Source organism: Trematosphaeria pertusa (assembly GCF_010094035.1).
Source record: "Trematosphaeria pertusa strain CBS 122368 unplaced genomic scaffold BU26scaffold_2, whole genome shotgun sequence".
NCBI lineage: Eukaryota > Fungi > Ascomycota > Dothideomycetes > Pleosporales > Trematosphaeriaceae > Trematosphaeria > Trematosphaeria pertusa.
Window position 1 is genome coordinate 137,825 of NW_022987213.1, and position 19,267 is coordinate 157,091.

At 38.8% G+C, this 19,267-nt stretch overlaps 2 protein-coding genes across 2 annotated transcripts; one reads left to right on the forward strand and one right to left on the reverse strand.

Moving 5' to 3' along the window:
• The first annotated feature begins 12,890 nt into the window (after positions 1-12,890).
• Positions 12,891-13,727, forward strand: BU26DRAFT_446949 (uncharacterized protein). Its single transcript, XM_033824639.1, has 4 exons — positions 12,891-12,934; positions 12,995-13,177; positions 13,239-13,361; positions 13,414-13,727. The coding sequence occupies exons 1-4, from the start codon at positions 12,930-12,932 to the stop codon at positions 13,625-13,627; spliced, it is 525 nt and encodes a 174-aa protein (XP_033689140.1). The 5' UTR covers positions 12,891-12,929; the 3' UTR covers positions 13,628-13,727.
• Positions 13,728-13,936: 209 nt separating this feature from the next.
• BU26DRAFT_546512 (uncharacterized protein) lies at positions 13,937-17,885 on the reverse strand (the record flags this gene model as incomplete). The annotated part of the gene is made up of 8 exons (XM_033831843.1): positions 17,415-17,885; positions 17,146-17,362; positions 16,841-17,092; positions 16,694-16,794; positions 16,280-16,629; positions 15,579-16,227; positions 15,401-15,500; positions 13,937-15,331 (listed from the first exon to the last, which is right to left on the reverse strand). The coding sequence occupies exons 1-8, from the start codon at positions 17,567-17,569 to the stop codon at positions 13,937-13,939; spliced, it is 3,219 nt and encodes a 1,072-aa protein (XP_033689141.1). The 5' UTR covers positions 17,570-17,885.
• Positions 17,886-19,267: the final 1,382 nt, after the last annotated feature.

Consider the following 19,267-nt stretch of genomic DNA (forward strand, 5'->3'; position numbering starts at 1 on the left):
ATAGAGTTACCTTACCTACGTTAGATAATAGGTTATTAAATAATTAATTACGCTTAAAGACCTTATTAAGAGCCTTAGCCTTAACGCGTATCTTAAAGGTAACCTCTATAAGCTAAACGCCTAGTAATTTACTAATTTAGTACTCTATAGCTTTAAAAAGCTTATTCTTCTCTATATAGCTAAAATTAGCTAGCGTTATAAGTACTTTCTATAACTTTACGTCTACTTAAAAAGCTACTATATAGCTTTTAAAATTAAACTTACGCCTACTAAGTTAAGCCTCTAGCTACTCTAATATATTATTTATAACTTTCTCTACTATATTAAGCTACTAAAAATAGTAATTATACCTCTCTAGTAGGTAGTAAATAGTACTCTTACTATTAATAATAAGCTTATAATCTACTTCTAGGTTAAACTCTACTTATAAAATTAGTAATAATAACCTAGGTAGTAGAAAGTAAAGAGGCTTATACGCGCGTAGTATAGTAGGTAATAGTAGTAGTAGTATACTCTTAATAGTAAGATTAATATAAGTAGGCTCTACTAGTAGTAGTAATAATAAAGGTAGAGTCTACTACTTATTTATAGTATTCTATATACTAACTAGAGTAAGAGTAGCTTAATTAACTACTAGAGTAGGTATTACTTAAGTTACTAGAGTACTATTAGTTATTAGCTACTCTATTTAGTAGACTCTTCTATACTACGCGTAAGTTATTAGACTCTTACTACTTACTAGGCGCTTTTTAGTACTCTTATAGGTAGCTATAGTAGCTTTCTTAGAGACCTTCTTACTACTCTTATAAGCTATACGCGCCTTTCTAGCTACTCTATTACTCTTAGTTTACTTTCTAGGCTATAAGAGAGCTCTATATACTCTCTATAGGCGATTATTACCTATTTTAATAGACTACTCTACTAAAAAAATTATTAGTATAGCTCTATATACATATTTATATAGCCTTATAACTTACTAATAGTTATATAATAATTAATTATAGCGTTATTAATTAATTTCTAGATTTCTAGATTTTAGGTAGATTTTCTTACGCGCGTGTAAATTTTTAGATATTACTAGAATTTCTATAGATTATTACACGCGATAGATATAATAGTAAGAGCTAGCTTAGTACTCTACTCTCTAAGAGTCTAGAGGCTACTCTACTATAGGCTATAGCGTAGCTAGAGCTTAGTAGTATAGATAGCTTCTATAAGATCTTATTATTATTATTATCTTTTCTTACTATCTCTTACTATCTCTCTAGTTATTCTACTATCTTCTTAGTAGCTACTAAGATTAATTACTCTTAGTTTATCTACCTCTTAACTTATACAGCCTAGATTCTCTCTTTTAATTTCTATTATTTTCTCTACTAACTTCTCTTAAGACTTATTTCTCTTAATTTAGTTACTCTTTATTAGATATTATTTTTAGTTTCTCTTTATAATACTATCGCAGGCGTAGACTAAGATATCTAAACTAACTAAGTAGGTAGTCTTAATTAGTATAGATTTCTACTACTACCTAGAAGAGTATTAAATAACGCTATGTAAAAATCCCTAGAGATAGAATATTAAATACTCTAACTTAAGAGGCTATATTAATAATATTATTAATATTAAATAATATCTTATAGAGATAGTTAAGATTCTATTATAGAATATTAAGAGGCTATTTACGTCTTATCTAACGTACAATAACTACTACTAGAATTTCTAACTATCTTCTAATATTAAATATAGTCTTCTAACCTATAATAATATTATTTAAGTATTAAAAGAAGTACCTCTCTATATAAAGAATAATAAGTATAACTAAGGTATCTTTTATCTAAAGTCTAGAGATTTTATTTATATCTACTACTCTAGTTATAGTACTTATATTACTACTATATTTCTATATATATATTAGTATAGATCTAATAAAAAGAACTATACTCTTATTCTATATAATATTCTAGGCTGTAAAAAGTATCTCTAAGATTTAAAGGTAGCTCTTCTCTTATAGAAAATAGTTAACGTAAAGCTAGTTATTACTATAGTATTTAATTATTATTACTCTAGTAGAGCTATATAAGGTAAGTAAGACGTATTTTAAGGTATTAATAACGTCTATATCTTAGACTCTACTATTAACTACTACTTAGATAATAACATAGTAATAATTAAACACCTAGCTATTAGATTAATCTAGAGAACTAAAGTAAGTAGATTTGTTCTTCTTACTATCTACCTTAAGAAGAAGAAGGTAAAGAATAGCTAAAATAAACTCTTAACAAAGTAGCTACTTAATACTCTTTATAAAGAATTAATAGATATCTCTTTATAGACTCTCTACTTAGTTATCTATAATAAGGTCTAGAGAAATACTTATGTTTTATAAACTCTCTACCTTATTAGTAATATAGACTATTACTTTTTTAGTAAATATATAGCTATTTAGCCTTACGTCTACACTCTTATAGTCTAGAGAGTAGACCTAGAGTCTATAGTATTAAATAGTAAAAAGGTCTATAGTATTATAAATAATTTAGAGTACGCTATTTTTTCTAGTAGGTTTAGTCTTATATAATAGAACCTAGACAAGAGCTATACTCTTACTTAGGTATAGGTAACTAAAGTTAGTATAACGTCTTTAACCGTAATACTTATAGTATAAGATAACAAGTTACTACTAATTACTAAAGGCTATCTTACTATTCTACGTTTCTTACTAGTTATAAGCTAGTCTACTGTCTAGTTCTTACGTTAAAACGAAGCCTTAAATTAGTATTATTTGTTTATCTAGTATATAGCTTATTAGACCTAGCTTAGAAAGAAGATAGATAATATTAACGCCTCTTTTTACGTATATATTAATAATAACAACTACTTCTAAATTAATAATACGCTAGGTAGCTACGAAGCTATTCTAGATAATATTCTAAGCTTTCTTTTAGCTATAGAGCTAACTCTAGAATTAAGTCTTCGCGGTCTCTTCTATTACCTTAAGTACTTAGCCTAATTTAAAATAATCTAGAACCTAGAGAGTAGAGAAGAGAGAGAAGGTTAGGCCTTAGATTTAATCTTAGTTAATCTAGTTTCTGCGTTAGCGCTAGTAAGAGACACGCTGTCTAGAGAAATATTCTAACTAGCTCTATAAGTAGACTAGAATAAATAGAAGAGTATATATAAGATGCTAGAAAATTATCTTATTACTCTCTAGATAGAAAACCTCTTAGATTAGAATTTATACTATATAGTTCTAGGTTACACTCTAGAGTTTTTTATTAACGTTATTTTGCTAAAGAGTAAGTAGTTTAAGATCTTAAAGTTTAACTCTAAGAGGCCTTATATAGAGACCTAGAATATTATTATATAGTTTAAGATTACCTCTAAGCTATAAGAGGTAGCTAGAGAAGAGTCTAATAGAATAGATATAGTAGAAATAGTAAAGGTTATTATAAGTTTAACGCCTCTAGATACTACCTACTTCTAGTATAGAGTAATTATAGAAATCTAAAGAGAGTCTAGAGTTAGAGTACCTAGTTTATAGAAGATAATAGTAGTACTTAAGCCTTAGCTTTAGCGCTCTTATACGCCTAACTCTAAATAAGAGATAGCTAACTAGAGAGTAGTAGATTAAAGGTTTCTTATACTACCTAATTAAGGTTAGTAGTTTAGCATTATACTTAGAGAAAGATTAGAAAGATAGCTTTATATTTATATCTATAACGTTTATAAAACCTTTAAATTAGGTATTACTATATTATACTTACGCGACTTAGGTTAGATTAAAGAGTAGAAAGTAGTAGATTAAAAAGTTTCTAGTAGAGACTTATTCTCTTAGCCTTCTTATTTAAATACACGTAACTTATATATTAGAGCCTAGCGCCTTCTTATAGTTCTAAAGCGCGCGCTTATATATAGCCTTAGTATTACTAAGCTAGCTCTAGTCTTTATAGAGAAGGCTAAGGTTATTAACTATATTAAGCGTTAACGTAACGCTATATAGAGACTATCTAGTACGCTAGAACTTAGCCTACTTATTATATCTAGATTTGTTAATCTCGTGTAAATAGAATAATAAACTAGCTATATAGTAAATATTCTCTTATTAGTTTACTTTAGCGTTATAGCTACTATAGCGTAGAGTCTATAACGTTAGATTACTAACTTAGAAGCCTTACCTAGACGAGCCGCACCGTTAAGTTAGTTAGAGGTTAGCGGCGCTATCGCTCTCGCCTTACTAACTAGTTAGCCTATTATACGTAATTACTAGCTATAGAAGAGCTTTACTCGCTATAAATAACGTATAGTAAAGAGTTATAAGAACTAATAGAAAGCCTCTCTTACTTTATAGATTTTAAGGTATTTAGATTATCTACTTTCTTTAGAGTTAAGTAAGAGCTCTTCTCTAGAATACATATTAATTAAATTAATTTATAGCTTTATTAGTATATTTATATAAGAGTAGGCTATAGAAAGTACTAGTACTTCTAATATATTATAGATATAGTTATAAGTCTTAGCTATAAGTTATAGTTATATATTATAGTTATAGATTATATAAGGTCTTTAGAAATACTATATTAGTATATACTAGAAATAGCAAGAGTAGAATTAGATAGTAGGTAAAAAGATATATTCTAATAGCGTTAATTAGTTACTAGAGTAAAACAAGATTAGCTATAAGAAGTTAACTACTAGAAGCCTTTTAACTTAACGGCGTAGCGTATTAGATATAGAAGTAGCAAGGTTATAGTTACTAGCGTAGTTATAAGTTATAATTATACGTTATAATTAAATATTACGTAAAGTCTTTAGGCGTATAGCGTTAATATATATAGAAAGAGAAGCGTAGAGAAAGAGAGTTAATAGAGCTTATTAGTATTATTATTAGCTATCTAGGTTTTGTTATAGTAGCTAGCTATAGAGAAAGTTAGTTATAAAAGGTTAGTAGAAGAAGACTCTAATATAGTAATAATTTAATATACTCTAGAAGGTAACTCTAGAACCTTATAAATATTAGATACTTACTAGAAAACGTCTACTTAGTATTTATATACTTTTAAAATTACCTTTTAGTATATAGTAGATAGCGTTCTTATACTATAGTAGATACTTAAGGTACTACCTACTCTATATAAGTAGTTACTAATATTAAGTAAACTTAAAAACGTACTATAATATAACCTAGAGCTATTAGCGTTTTATATTTCTTAAACGTAAACTTAGTTATAAAATCTCTACTAATTAGCCTAAACTAGCTAAGCTATAGCTAAAGCTACTCTAAATTACGCTCTAAGTACTTAAGAATATAGTTATCTATAGCTATAAATATAGATATAATATTTACTAGTAGCTTCTCTAGATATACGCTATTATTATCTTAGTAGAGTATTTCTATAAAAATAATTCTATATATTAATACCTTAATAGACTACTACTTCTCTAACGTATTTTAATAAGTAGTATCTAAATAAATAAGCGCCTATAATTATAAGAATAAGCTAGAATAGAATAGTACGCTAGCACCTATACTCTTAATAATAATACTATCTAAACTATATATAATAAATATAATTAGATAGTCTATTATCTATATTCTATTAGCTAGCTACTAAGTAATCTATATAAAGCTACTCTAATATTTATAAGCTTTTACTTCTAATATAGATTAGATATAAGAGCTTATATATAGTTATAAAGGTATCTATAGCTAATATACTTATAAGTATAAGTATTAGTATTATAACTCTAGGTAAAGATATAGACCTAAGAGATATTATATAGTAGAAAATTATAAGTAGACGCTATTACTTATAGTCTACGTTTTTTCGCGGTAGCTATTAAGGCTATATATAGTAATAATACTATAGAAGTTAGCCTAAACTTAGTAGTAGAAATGCTATACTTCTAGAGTAAAGAGAAACTAACTTAACTAAGAGGTTAACTTTCTCTATAACGATATCTAGGCTCTATAAATACAAGTTACTAACTATAATTATCTAAGCTAATACTACCTTAACTAAGACGGTAGGCACGTTAGAGAGTAGAGATAAGTAGAATTCTAGCGCCGCTATAGAAGCTAAAGCAGAGTAGCTATAAGAAGCGTAATGTATATAATAAGCGCGATAATTATAGTTAGTAGTACTAGCGCGAATTACTATAATACTATTAATAGATAATAGTCTTATAAGTACTTAGTTAATAATATTTTAGCTAGTTCTTTCTCTAGTAATAGTAATTCTTAAGCTATACTAGTGTTAACCTAATTAGGTTACTAAAAGCTCTAGCCTAATACGCTTAGTTCTCTCTTAATAACTACTTAAGGTAGTAGGCTATTATAGAATTTAGCGCTAGTTATTTTTAGCCTTTATAGTATATCTATAAAGCTATAGTCTATTAGCGTAAACTAGTTACTAATTCTACTTATATTTTACTAGGTTCTAGTTCTAGAGTATAAAGACTATTTTTAAACCTTGCTTTTTATAATATATTTAGTAAAGAAGCTAAGTTCTAGGCCTATTTTTAAAATTACCTAGTAATACTCTAGTACTTAGCGCTTTTTAGCTATAGTAATATTCTAACTACTAACTTTATAGAAGCTTATAGAAATATATAGAAACTTTAAAAGAAGTAGCTATAATTTCTTTATTTAGTTCTTATTAACTAGTAAGAAGAAGATATAGTAATCTTACCTCTACGCCTATATTTATTAACTTAGAAGGCATGCATACTATTATAGAAAATATTAACTTTAGCTAGCTAGATAGTAATTATGCTATAAACTATAAAACTTCTAAGTTTCTAAGTTTTAATAGCTCTAGCGCTAGCTCTATAGTAGAATAAGCTAGCCTAGTAGCTAAATAAGGCGATTAGCTAAGTAGTAAACACGTACTACCGCTTCTTTAGCTAAGTAGTTAAGAAGATACTAAGTAGTATAATAAGAATAATTCTAAATATATCTACTATAACTTTTAGTAGAAGGTCTTCTAACGTAAGAAGATTAAAGCTAGGTATATTTATTTAGATATAGATTCTAATCTTATTCTAGCTCTAAGTAATTTTTAGAAGGTTAACTTTTAGATATAACTTAAAGCTCTTTTAAAAGATAAGAATAAGTTTTTATTAGAGTAAGAGTAGAGATTCTAGCGTAGCGTTACTAATTTATATATATTAGTTATAGAGTTTACTAGCGTAAATAATCTTTCTCTAGTATACCTAAGGCCTAAAATATAATAAGAGAGAATAATTAAGACTATAGCTCTCTACTACTCTCTAGAGAACCTAGAGAAGCTAGCTCGTGCAGGTTAATTATAACTAACTAGCTAACTCTTAGAGTAAGCTATTATAGCAATACTAGCTATATTATTTAGCTAAAAGTAATCTTATAAAGCTTACGTCTAAGAAATAAAGAGTAGGTACGTATATTCTATTTAGTAATAGTTATTTAAGAAAGTAATAGAGTAAGTAGTTATATAAAGTTAAGCTAGTAGTTTTTAAATAGCTCTAATTTTATTTAGGTTTTATTAAGAGACTAGTCTAGAGATTAATCTTATTAAGAAGTAGTACTATAACTAGCTAAACGCGTAATTTAAAAGCCTTCTAAATATTCTACCTAATATAATTTATAGTAGCTTAGGCGGAGAACGCTTAGAAGCAAGAGCTAATAATAATAACTTAGCGTCTAAGAGCTTTAGCAACCGCTACGTAGCAAGGCTAAGGTTCTTAATATAGCCTACAGCTATATTCTAAGCCTCTAGAGAGAGCGCGATAGCCTTAAGTAGAAGAAGACTAAGCTACTAGGTAATATAAAGAAGAAGCTTTTAGCTAGATAAGAACGCTACAAAAATAACCTGTTCTAATAGGCACCTAATAGCTACTATTAATGCTATTAATACTAAGCGTTCTAGTTAGTACGCTAGCAGTAGCTATAGTACTCTATGCGAGTTCTAGACGCTCTAAGTTTAGTTCTAGAATATAGACTTATATTCTATATAAATAGGTGTTATAAATATTAGGCTAATTTACTATAAGAAAGATAAGTATTAAGAGTAAAACGTAGTAAGAAGCTATATACTAACTCTAGTAGTATAGCCTACGCTTAACGTAATTACGTTAAAGTACTATACGTAAACTATAGAGATACTATAAAGAAGTAGAAGTTATAGAGTTAGATCTTTATATAGATTCTATATTAAACTCTAGAAGTAGTATATACTTAATTATTAGATATCTATATATTCTTATCTCTAGTATATTTAGTAATTCTTATATAATACTAGTATATAAGTTTCTATCTCGTTATATAATAAGTAGGTAATATCTATCTATTTAACTTAAGCTAACCTATAATATAAGAAGTACTTATATTAGATAAAACTTAGAATATTTAGAGGCTATTTAAAGAACTATTCTATAGTTACCTATAAGTGTTATTACTATATAATAAGAATTCTCTAATAACTAATATAATCTTATAGAGTCTATATAGAAGATATAGATAGTACTATCTATCTAGCTATATAATAAAAACGTATTATAGCTTTTTATAATATTTAGAAGTTAGTATAGTAGTAATCTATTTAGATAATATTAATATAGTAGACTACGTACTTTAGAGCCTTTAGAACGTAAATAGTTAAAATGCTATTCTTAAGCCTAGTAGTAATAGTCTTCTAGTTAACGTAGATAGAGAAGCTAAAGAAGCGCGAGAAATTGCTAATACTACACTTAGAGACTTAGTACTTAGCCTTATTAGCAGGCTTAGTCTTATTTACTAGCTTAACCTTCTTAACTCTAGTAGTCTTCTAGAGCTTAGTAACTATAGTAGCTAGAGTACTATTAATACTACCTTTACTTTATTAGTCTTATTCTTAACAAAGGCCTAGTACTTCTTCTTAGCAGGCTTAGAAAGAGGATAGTAAGACTTCTTACCAGCCTTAGTAATAGCGCCGCTTATCTTAGAGCTCTTAAGAGTAGTAGAAGAGGTACTAGCAGTATAGCTACGCTTAACCTAGCTATAAATTAGTAGTGTCTATAGCTCTATAAACTTAAGGTACACGTTCTACTTTTTTATACTAGCAAGGTCGCCGTAGAGCTTATAGGCGTTGCTAAGCTTGCGTATATTAAAGCGCGGCTAGAAGCTTAGAACGTAGCTCTAGTAATAGCAGTAGCTATTAGCCTATATTAAGTAGTTGTTAAAGTTGTTAAAGAGGCGAAAGAGCAAAGTAAAGCTAGCGTTAGCGCCGTAGAACTCGCGTAGAAAGAAGGCTGTAGTTCTAGTAGAGGTAGTTATAGACTTAAAGCTAAGTTATCTAAGCGTACGTTAAAGCTTAAAGGTAGATCTATAGGTAGAGTACTTAAAGTAATAATAAGAGTTATTCTACTATATTCTAGAGAGAAGAGAGAGTTATACTTTATAAAGAAGTAAGTAGCGTATAGAAAAGTATATATATTACCTAGTAACGTAGGTAATAGCTAATAACTTATAATAACTTAAAGTAACTCTAGAAGTAGTAGAAGCTATAGCGCGTAGAGATATAAATAAACTAGTCTAAAGATAATACTATAGTTATTTCTAGTAATAGTTACTAGGTATTATCTTATAGCTAGTCTTAGGTAAACTAATCTATTAGAAAATATTTCTAGGTTAGCTACCTTTATTTATATCTATTTATAATTTTTAACGTAAGAGTAAGAAAGAATATAAATATAGAATAATATATTAATAGTTATATTTACTATTACTAGGCTTACTAGGCTATATTAAAGGTCTAATACCTCTTTATAGGCTATTATTTCTCTATAATAATCTTCTTCTTCTTTAAGAAGCTAGCTATATATGCTAGAGCTATAAATAAGAAAGACTAGCTATAGCTATTATATATTAATAGTAAGTAGTAACTTTCTAATACTACTTAGTACTTTATTCTCTTTTCTAGTATTACTACTCTCTTCTTACTAAACTAAGCTATATACTATCTAATAAATTACCTAGTATAAGTTATATTCTTAAAATAATATACTCTCTATATACCTAGGTGTATAAACTAGAGACTAGCTATTCTAAAAGTCTAGAACGGCTATAAGTGCTAAAGAGGTATTAGGCTAGCCTGCGTAGTTATAGCATATGCGGTAATATCTTTATAGAAAGCTAACTTAGAGAAATACTCTAGCATTCTGCTTTTTCTGTCTCTTTAGTGCCTTACAAAGACTTCTATGTCTTAGCTAGTAAGAATAGCTTAAGAAGACGATAACTACGTATATATTAGAGGTTATTATTAGAATAGAGATAAACTTAACCTAAAAGGCCTACAAGTCGCTTTCTAGAAGCTTTAATGTTCTACCTAATAAGAATTACGTCTCTTATTAGGCCCTTTTCTTACGAATAATAGGCCTTGCATCTCTACGTCTCTTATGTCTCTAGCCTACCTATATAGAATATTCTTCTAAGTAGCACAACTATAAAAGTTCTTTAGAAGAATCTAATATAAGTAGAACTAGCCTAGTCTTTCTCTAAGAGAAAGCTCGTTCTATAATTAGTTTACGAGTTACTGCTTAGGCTAATCGTGTGTTATGTTCTTATCCCCTTTTAGTAAATGTACATAGACTCCTATACTCTAAAGTGCGAGACTAAGTTCTAGGCCTAAGTATAGATGTATAAAGAGTTCTAAATCTAAACACGTGTCTACATAGTACATTAGACTAGATATAGCCTAGAATATAGCCTCTATACCATTTAGGATAGACCTAGAAACAGATTCGCATAACACGTTCGCTCGCTCGGCGGCTCTACGTTCCTGGCCGTGGGACAACGTTCGCCCAAGTTAACATTATAGGATTATTTCGATAAGATTATGCATGTCTGGCAGCGATAAATTACTCATGTACCTAGAACTTGTGCTATGCGAGGCTTAGAGCTTACTAGATTTAAGTCCTTAGCCTTGACCTAAACCAGGTAGATGTCTATTTTTAGTAGCGAATCACATGTAATGGCGGCTAGGTACCTGTGTAATGTCTGCCTGGCCCCGTCTAAGAAGCGGAAAATCGCCATTCCCTGTCCTACTCTAAGACCGCAATAAGCCTCCTCTAATAACGCACTAACTACATCTTGTTAGAACAACGATATTTACCTAGATAGATAGAGATGTCGAAATCTGCCCGCGTTAGATCTTTCAACGTAACTGTCGCACGAAACCCTAGCGTAAGTTCGACAACTAGCGCACGCTATACCATGTTAGCCTCCCTCTGCGACACCAACTCGGGAAGCCGTACTAACATATCCCGAAAATGTTTCTTAAAGTCCAAGTCCTTAACCTCCTAAGCATTCTTGGGTTCACATTCTCTAGTCCAGGGTCTTAACACCGCGGCCTAAAAGGAAGATTATTCATAAGCGACTGGAGTACTTGGTCCGACTCCCTGACCAGCGGGACACCTGGGTCTTTGCCCCCGACATACTGGATCACGTCTCCCCTCGGACGCTGCAAGTTTGGTGTGAGAAGGAGTCGACGAAGCAAGATACAAAGGACCGAACATCGGCTCGATCCCAGTAACAAAAACGGCCCGTTTCAGAGCCAGAGGTAGAGGGCCTTGATTGGAACCATTTGAAACGACGTGGGCTGGAACTAAGGTCGATGGACGAAGCGACCGGTCTGCGAAACGATCCATTACGACTTTAATGATGTGATAGGTTTCGGGAAATGGAGGTGATATCGTCCTAACAAGGTGGGGTTAGCGCGTCATTGTTTGAAAGCTGGGAGGCGCATTGCATCCGCGGTTTCGGCTCCGCAGACGGCGCACAGCAAACATTGTGCTGTAACATGGTTACACAGTATAAGTTCCCAGAACCAAAAGCTCGCACAGATCATTCATTCAGCTCTATTCTGTTTTCATGCATTATGTCTCCGGTATAGACAGCACTTGGAATCAATGCCGAACGATGTCGTTCCCGTCATAATGACGCCACAACGTCAACGTTGATGGGCCATACGTTGCTCCGGGGACCGGAACATGGGCACACCGAGCGAGCACATGTGATACGTGACACCATTTCCAGTCCCACCCCCAAAATAGCACAGAGGCCATATTCTAGGCCACACCTCGTTCGACGTAGACACGTTTTCGGATCCCATAGCATTTATCTTATTTGGCCCAGAACTAGTCTCACATATCCCATGTGGAAGAGCCAGATCGTGTTTGTGCCAATGAAAGCGTGTCAATGGCATGATTCCCAGCACCCCGGCATCAGTCCGATTTGTGCTATTTGGGTATGCGGTGGGATGGAACGAATTTCCCGCCAAAGGACCCCAACTTTTGAACCAAGAGAAACCATTGATCTCGTCCGAGCAAAAGGATCTCGGGACCGGAAAAGATGAGAAAGGGAAAGAGGAAAAGAGAAGGACTCCAAGGGAGCACGTACACTTGACACTCGCTGGTCACTCCGCCTGCACTGCCTTGATGACGGCGCGGTGATGACGCATGCTATACATGGCGGCGCCCATCTGGTGTCGGCATTTCCGAAGATCATGGGCGGCCCCATCGCCATTGAGGCAGAGCTTTGGGGCGCAGCTGTTTGCGGCAACGACAGACTGGGGGCCTTGTCATCTCCATGAGACCTGGCGTGTCGTCTCGGACGATCTCTTCCACAATTCGATGTCCGAGGGTGATATTGCGAGCAAAAATGTGGACATTGCAAGGGGCGCAGTAGTGGCAAGGCACATGTTGCGCTGGGGCTGGGGCTGATTCGCTAGCACGCATGAATGCTGCCTTGAGTGAGGTTCCCTGGTGGACTTGGAGAACCTGAATCCTGTATATGTGGATGCCTTGGAGACCTCCCCAGTGCATATATAACCCGCCCTCCTCGGATTGTCCGCGAGGTAGATGAAGCCCCCCAGCTGCCTCTGCACCTTACCGAAGCAAACATTACAGTCAGACCTAGCATGGGGTAAGCTGAATTGATCTAAGCCTTCAACTTGAGTTATCCGATTATTGATTCCCTCTATAGGTATTCGCATTACTGGAACATAATGGGAGCCGCCTTTTGGCAAGATATCTTGCCGAAGTTGGTCGAAGACAGCCGCAAGATCATCGACGCGTCTGGGGTACACGTGCAATACGAGAGCGACGATGAATCGCCGCCAATTCTAGACGCGATCCAGGGCATTCAGTTCAACGGCCGTGGCGACGAGTAAGTCAATATGCACTGTACCCGCATGTGTCGAAAGGAAATGCGCTCAAACCAATCGCAGCGGCCATGAAACCTTCGACATTTGCGGTGGCGACTGCAAGACTGACCGGAAGCCATACGACTTGGTTGTGTGCGCAATCCTCTTAAGAGCCCACCAGCTTGCTCCTAGTGCGATTAGTATCAGGTGTGTTCAAACTGACAGTTAGCTAAATTCATGGATATTGACGGCGTACTAGGTCTGATGGAAACTGGGGAGACTGGTGGGAAGCTCATGACTTGGTTAGCAGGCTCTGGCCAGGCGCGACAGTGAGCTGTCCCTGGGAGGAGACAGAGCAAACTGAGGAGTCGGTGGGAATAAAGGTGCAATACGTTCGATTTCCGTCGGCGCTACCAATTCGTCGTGGAGTAGTCGGCATAATGGTGGTGTCATGGCCGGCAGTGAATTCGTAGTCCAATGGGCAGGTGGCTGGGTCAGAATACGACGTGGGGATGGAGGGGAATATCCCAGAATCGGGGGGGAGCGTGCTTCTAGTGCATTAGTCATTTCACACTGTAACATGTCAGATAGGTAGAACCTTTAGCCAGCTGGCATTAAATCTACAGTGTAAACTTGTTAGAATAAAGAGGGTGGGTTAAAAGCCAGAGCGCAGTTTCGTCGGGTAGAGAGGACAGAGAGGTATCAGTGATGGAACATGAATCCCAAACTTACTAGGAAGAGTGTCCCCTTTCCCTCCAAAGAAGATTCCATACGCAGCCGTTTCAAAACTCTAACACCTTCCCTCTCCTGCGCGCCTCAAACTCACCAATGCGCTCATAGCTTATGGTTGATTCCTTCTCCCAAGAATTTTCGGAAGCAGGACGTCCCTTCCACCTCACAAAGTATTCAGCCCTTCCCTGATGTATCCGTTTGTCGAGCAATTCCACCCCCAAATGGTTTCCTCCGTACTCCGAGTAGGCGGTGTCGAACTTATCGACCAACTCAGTGCTTATGTCCTTTCGTTTCTCCCACGAGTTAGCTTCATCAGAGAAGCCTTTCCACTTCACAAGGTACAGAACTTTTCTCCCTTGCTTCCATTTAGCAAGCAATGCCTCGACCTCCCATATGTCGTCATCCTCGTCGATTGCGGCAGGTTTGAGGGCCCCGCCATCGTCACTACCTCCTTGGCCCACTGAAGGTGACTCTGTCACCACTCCTTCCATGTGCTCGGCAGAGGATATGTCAGTTCCAAGCTCCGGATCGACCAACTCCATGGGGGCTGTAGACAAGAGTGGAGTAGCCCGTAAGCTTTCATTTGCCCATTGTCCCGGAAATGCGCCTTGGTTCCCATGTGCAGCAATGGTATCCGTCGAATCGACAGGACCGGAGATCTGAGAGAGGGGCGGCTGAATATCAGACAGACTCCCCTCACGTCTATCCTCGAGCGTCGTTTGAAACGTGTCATGACAGATGAAAGACAGCGCTGTATCGGCTTGACATGCTCGTCCCTCCGCCCAGCCCCATGCATTAGGACCATTGGGTGACCATGAAGACGAAGACGGAGATGTGGTGTGCTCGTTGACGCAAAGGTTCTCCCCATCAGCGAAGCTGAGAGATGGTGATGAAATCGACGCGATTGACGGGGATACTTCAGGAAGAGAATCGACGTCAAAGACTGAGGACTGAGGCGTACCGGTGCCGGAGGAGTCGATGCTTGTTTCCGGACCACTGCTGCAAGGGCTGGAAGGAATTGGTGTTGGCCAAATGGATCTGGCCTCTGGCTTGATGCTTCCCGTTGATGCCGACTTGAAGCTGCCAATATCTTTCTCGACGTGAACTCGGCGCCGCTTTTTCTCGACAGGGGAACGTCCCCCATCCACAAAGATATCCCGTTCTTTTTCGGTCTTCGTCCCGACGCTTCGGGCGGGATAGCTGTGGGCATCTTGGAGATGATACCATAAGTCCTGCTCTGACTCGTATGCTGTGGAGCAATTGGGGTCAGGACACGGAAGCACCTTCGCCGTACCAAGCTTCCCCAAATATGTAGGGAAGCAATCGTTGATGTGTTTCTCCCAGCTCACTTGCTTCCTGAAACCGTACAGCCGTCGAGAGGGAGGCAGTCGTTCGTTGTGCATGCATGTCATGCATCTTCCGGCGTAAACGATGGCTCGGCGGAACTTGACGAAGTCGCAGCGCAGAGGTAGTTCGTGTCTGTCGATGTGCTCTTAACAGTAGCCTTCCCATACCTTTAGGCCTACCACTGCATAGTGACATATAGAGCAAAATTCGACGAACTTGTGTCCTCCCTTGTGGTACGCCATAGAGCATTCGAAGACGTGCTTCCATCTGTGGTCAATATGTATCCTAGAGTAGATGCATGCGTTAGCAATAAGAAGCCGAGCTCAGTTCTGAATTTGTCCTTACCGTTCGAGGTCCACTCCACAATGTGGCACTGAACATTTGCCCTGCCGCGGCCGGAGTGACGGTTGATAAGCAACTCGGCAGTTGCTCTTCAGAAGAGAAAGAAGATCCTTAACAGCCGATACACCCTCCGAGCTCCGTAGCGGAGAAACGCAGAAGAGTGTATGTGAGAGCCTTTCGCGTTCTGGCATCATGTGTCGAAGGCGATCGAACCAGGAACGGTCCTGGTCCACATGATACTTCCCTTTCCCTTCGCGCTCTGCCGGGTGCATCCGGTCCTGGGTACTGCGGACTCTGTTCAGCTCTTCTTTCTCAAGCATGCGCCGTTGCTTGAGAAGCTGATTCCTAACAGCCGTTCGCGTTTCGGCATTTGTCTCAAAAGAGAGACCCTCGAGCTTCTTCGTGATGGTGACGTAATCTTCCCTCTGTCTCAGCTCGTCCTGTGTCTTTGCAGGCAACGACAGGAAAAGCTCAGGGTTTCTCTTCACAGTCATAGACCGGAAGTCCTCGGCTTGGTCGCTTCGAACAGGCAGTTTGAGGAAGCCTCCCAGACCATCCACGACAGTGATAGAGCTCAAATAGTCTCTAGTCATGGTCATCTGGTTCGTGTGTGCGGCAAACTTCATCAGCTCGTCTTTTGAATAGCCATTGCCTATACTCAGATTAGCTGACTGGAACATAAGGGAATAAGTAAAAGGCCTTACTTGTAGCTTGGATAAGGCTTTCCCGACGGATGCCGTGTACTGTCACGGGCTGTTCCATTCCTGCTCGCAGTGACAGCTCCCTGACCTGCGTGCAGAACGCAGAAGCTGATTGGATCTTCTGAGTCGGACCGTCTGCCGACATTTCCGGGAAGACAGGGAGATCTAGGACGTGATCGGCCCATTCAAGAACCCAGTACTTTTGATCCGCTGGTGGTTCGACGGCCAACACCTGTTCGACAGTGTCGTACTTTTTGAATGCTCCCGCCGCCAGGAATATGGCGAGCATGAAGAGCATTGGATTGACAATGAGAGGTTGGTCGGGCAAATGCTCGTACAAGATGTGTGTTGGCCTGTCACCAGCGGAATTATTAGCGCCCGAGTCTCATACACCTGCTGAGATATGTCTAAGCTCACCTCTGCTGTTCCTTGTCATGCATTCCTTTCGCAAATTCTCTCTTCAGGCTGTAACGTAATTCTGGCTCGCCATCCTTCCATGCGACCAGCATTTCCGTATCCTATGCATATCAGCTCACGTCCTCGAAAGTTCACCGTGATACTGACCTTGTAACGCAGCCCTCTGCCGGTTCCTCTCCGAGTAGATCCCTCGCTGATCTCGCCTACTCTGGCTGAGGTGAAAACATGGCACTCCAGCTTGGCACTGATGGACACCCGGTATCCGTCGTGGACATATTCATGCCCGTCACTCTGCCAGAGCTGTCTCTCCATGTACATGTAGTTCTCGAGTGTGAGGTAGGTCCTTGGCCTCGTGGCCGTTGACAAGCCGAGTTTCTTTTTCAATGGCCCCTTGATGTACTGTCCACAGTCAGTGTCAAAGGTTGACGATACTGGAGGTTCGAGGAACTTACATTGGTGATGGAATCTGTATGGTCTCTCGAAATCAAGGACTTGGGATTGTCTATATTCCAACCGGAGACAAAGCATCGGAAGTAGTTCCGTACGGTTTGAACAGTCGGTTTGCCATTTGGATCGAGCAATCCTTTGATGGAGTTGGCCATAAACTCGGCGAAATGCTTCAGAGTTTTCAAGCTGTGGGGAGTGGCTTCGGGGTGTGTCGTTTTGTACCTTGGAGCATGTTAGTTCCAATCGGGACCGAAAGGCTGGAAAGGCAACTCACTCAAGCCACAGCTCCATTTGCACATCGTATCGTCCCTTTGTGTAATCCAAGACATCTCGTGGGATAGGATTATCGTCAACATCCGTGTCATCGTCATTGAAGCCATTCTCCTCAGCGCATCTTCTTCTCTCCTCTGCGGTCCTTTTCCTGCCCATCTTCGGTGACTGCCACTGAGATGGGTAGAAGGACCGAAACAGTCGGTGGCCGTAGGGCAAATGGAGTTGTGGCGATCCGCTGTGAGGAGTTTCAAGGACGGCAAAAGCTGGATCTAACGGGCGAGAGGGGTCGACGGAGAATGGGAATGGCCTACTCTCGCAATGAGCATGGAGGAAGTGGAAGAAGGAAAGTGAGAGAAGATGAAGGAATGGAGGGCGATGGCGGGACCTGAACTGGTTTTATATGAGAGGACTCTCAGATCGGGTGGTGGGTGCCCATTGAGTCCTTCGGGGGGGGGGGGGGGGGGGGGCCCATATCTGGGACCCAGGTGGCCCAAAACTGTTCCCTCGCGAAAAGTTGACATTTTTCATTTCCAGAACTCCAGGGCGTCGCAAAGCACCGCCCACTTGTCTAAACCAGTTTTGATGGCTTTCCTGGTCACAACCTGAGTAGCGCCTGAGTAAAGCGGCGAGAGGTGGTGTGGCTGACTGGGGGTGGGTGAGGGCAATCGATGCGTAAAGCAACAGGAGAACCACCCCGCGCGAATATTTTTGGGACCACCTCCCGTTGATACAATCACCGCCAAGCGTCTGGCACCACAAATACCTCTCAGCAAGGCCAGCCTGCAGAGATTAGCTTAGCTGAATTAGCGAATACAACTGCCGACCACGCTCCGTTGGAGTCAAACTCAGCTCCCTCCAGAGGGGGACGACGCTTTCCTCGTGCCGCGACGGGGCGGAAACGGACTGTTACGGGCAATTCGAAGTCGGTAAGCTCAGCAAACCCTCAGGGACTATCCAAGAGATATGACTCACGTGCAACACGGCGAACGACGAGAGAATATCAAAACTAGGTGGCGCATTTCACCGTAGACCAGGTTGTCAAAACCGGCGGCCACCCATTCTTCAGTACAATAAGCGTCTTGCGGGTTAGACTATTTAAACATTCCAAGCTTAAGACTAGGGGGCGGTCCGGACGTACTTCGTTGTCCTATGCGCGAGAAGTAATCTCAACATCTTCGCATCCCAAAGGCTGGCCCATCCGGTCGCAATCGCAAGAGTGTCACTGCTTGACTCGCTTCGCAGAAGCAGCGCAAACTTGGGTTGTCCTGCCTAAAATCAGCGCCGTCTGCCCGGGATCGCGGATTCGTTGGATGTTCCTCCGGTGCTTCAGAGTCTCGCAGCCTCCGCCGGATCACGTGCTAGCTCGGCGGTTGGCGAATTTCCATCTGTGCCTAGCAGCATCGCCAGCGCCATTCCGTCCCAGTTAAAATCGAAAGGCAGCGAGGTGTTAGCAACAGAGACCCCTTCAGCGGCAGCAAATGGCGTCTTTGGCATGTTACGTTTCGAGGTTTCGCATGCGGCTCTGGAGTTCGAGGCATTACGGGGTTGCGAAGGTGCGGCGTGCGTGGTGCTGGGGATTTGGCGATGCTGTGGATTTGGCGGTGTGGGTTTGGCGGTGCTGCGAGGTTGGCGGTGCTGGGGATGTGGCACTTAGCACAGCGCAACCACCAATCGATGGTTGCCCCACCGAGTCAATCGAAGCCCGGACCACCACAACAACATCGACCCGAAGTCAGACCATCGCATACCCAATTCCTGATCTCTCATACAAAGAGGCTCTTTCAACGGGCCCACAGCTCGGTGGAAACGGGCTTGCGCTCTTGGAGAAGCTGGAGGATGTGGGCGACGGGCCTG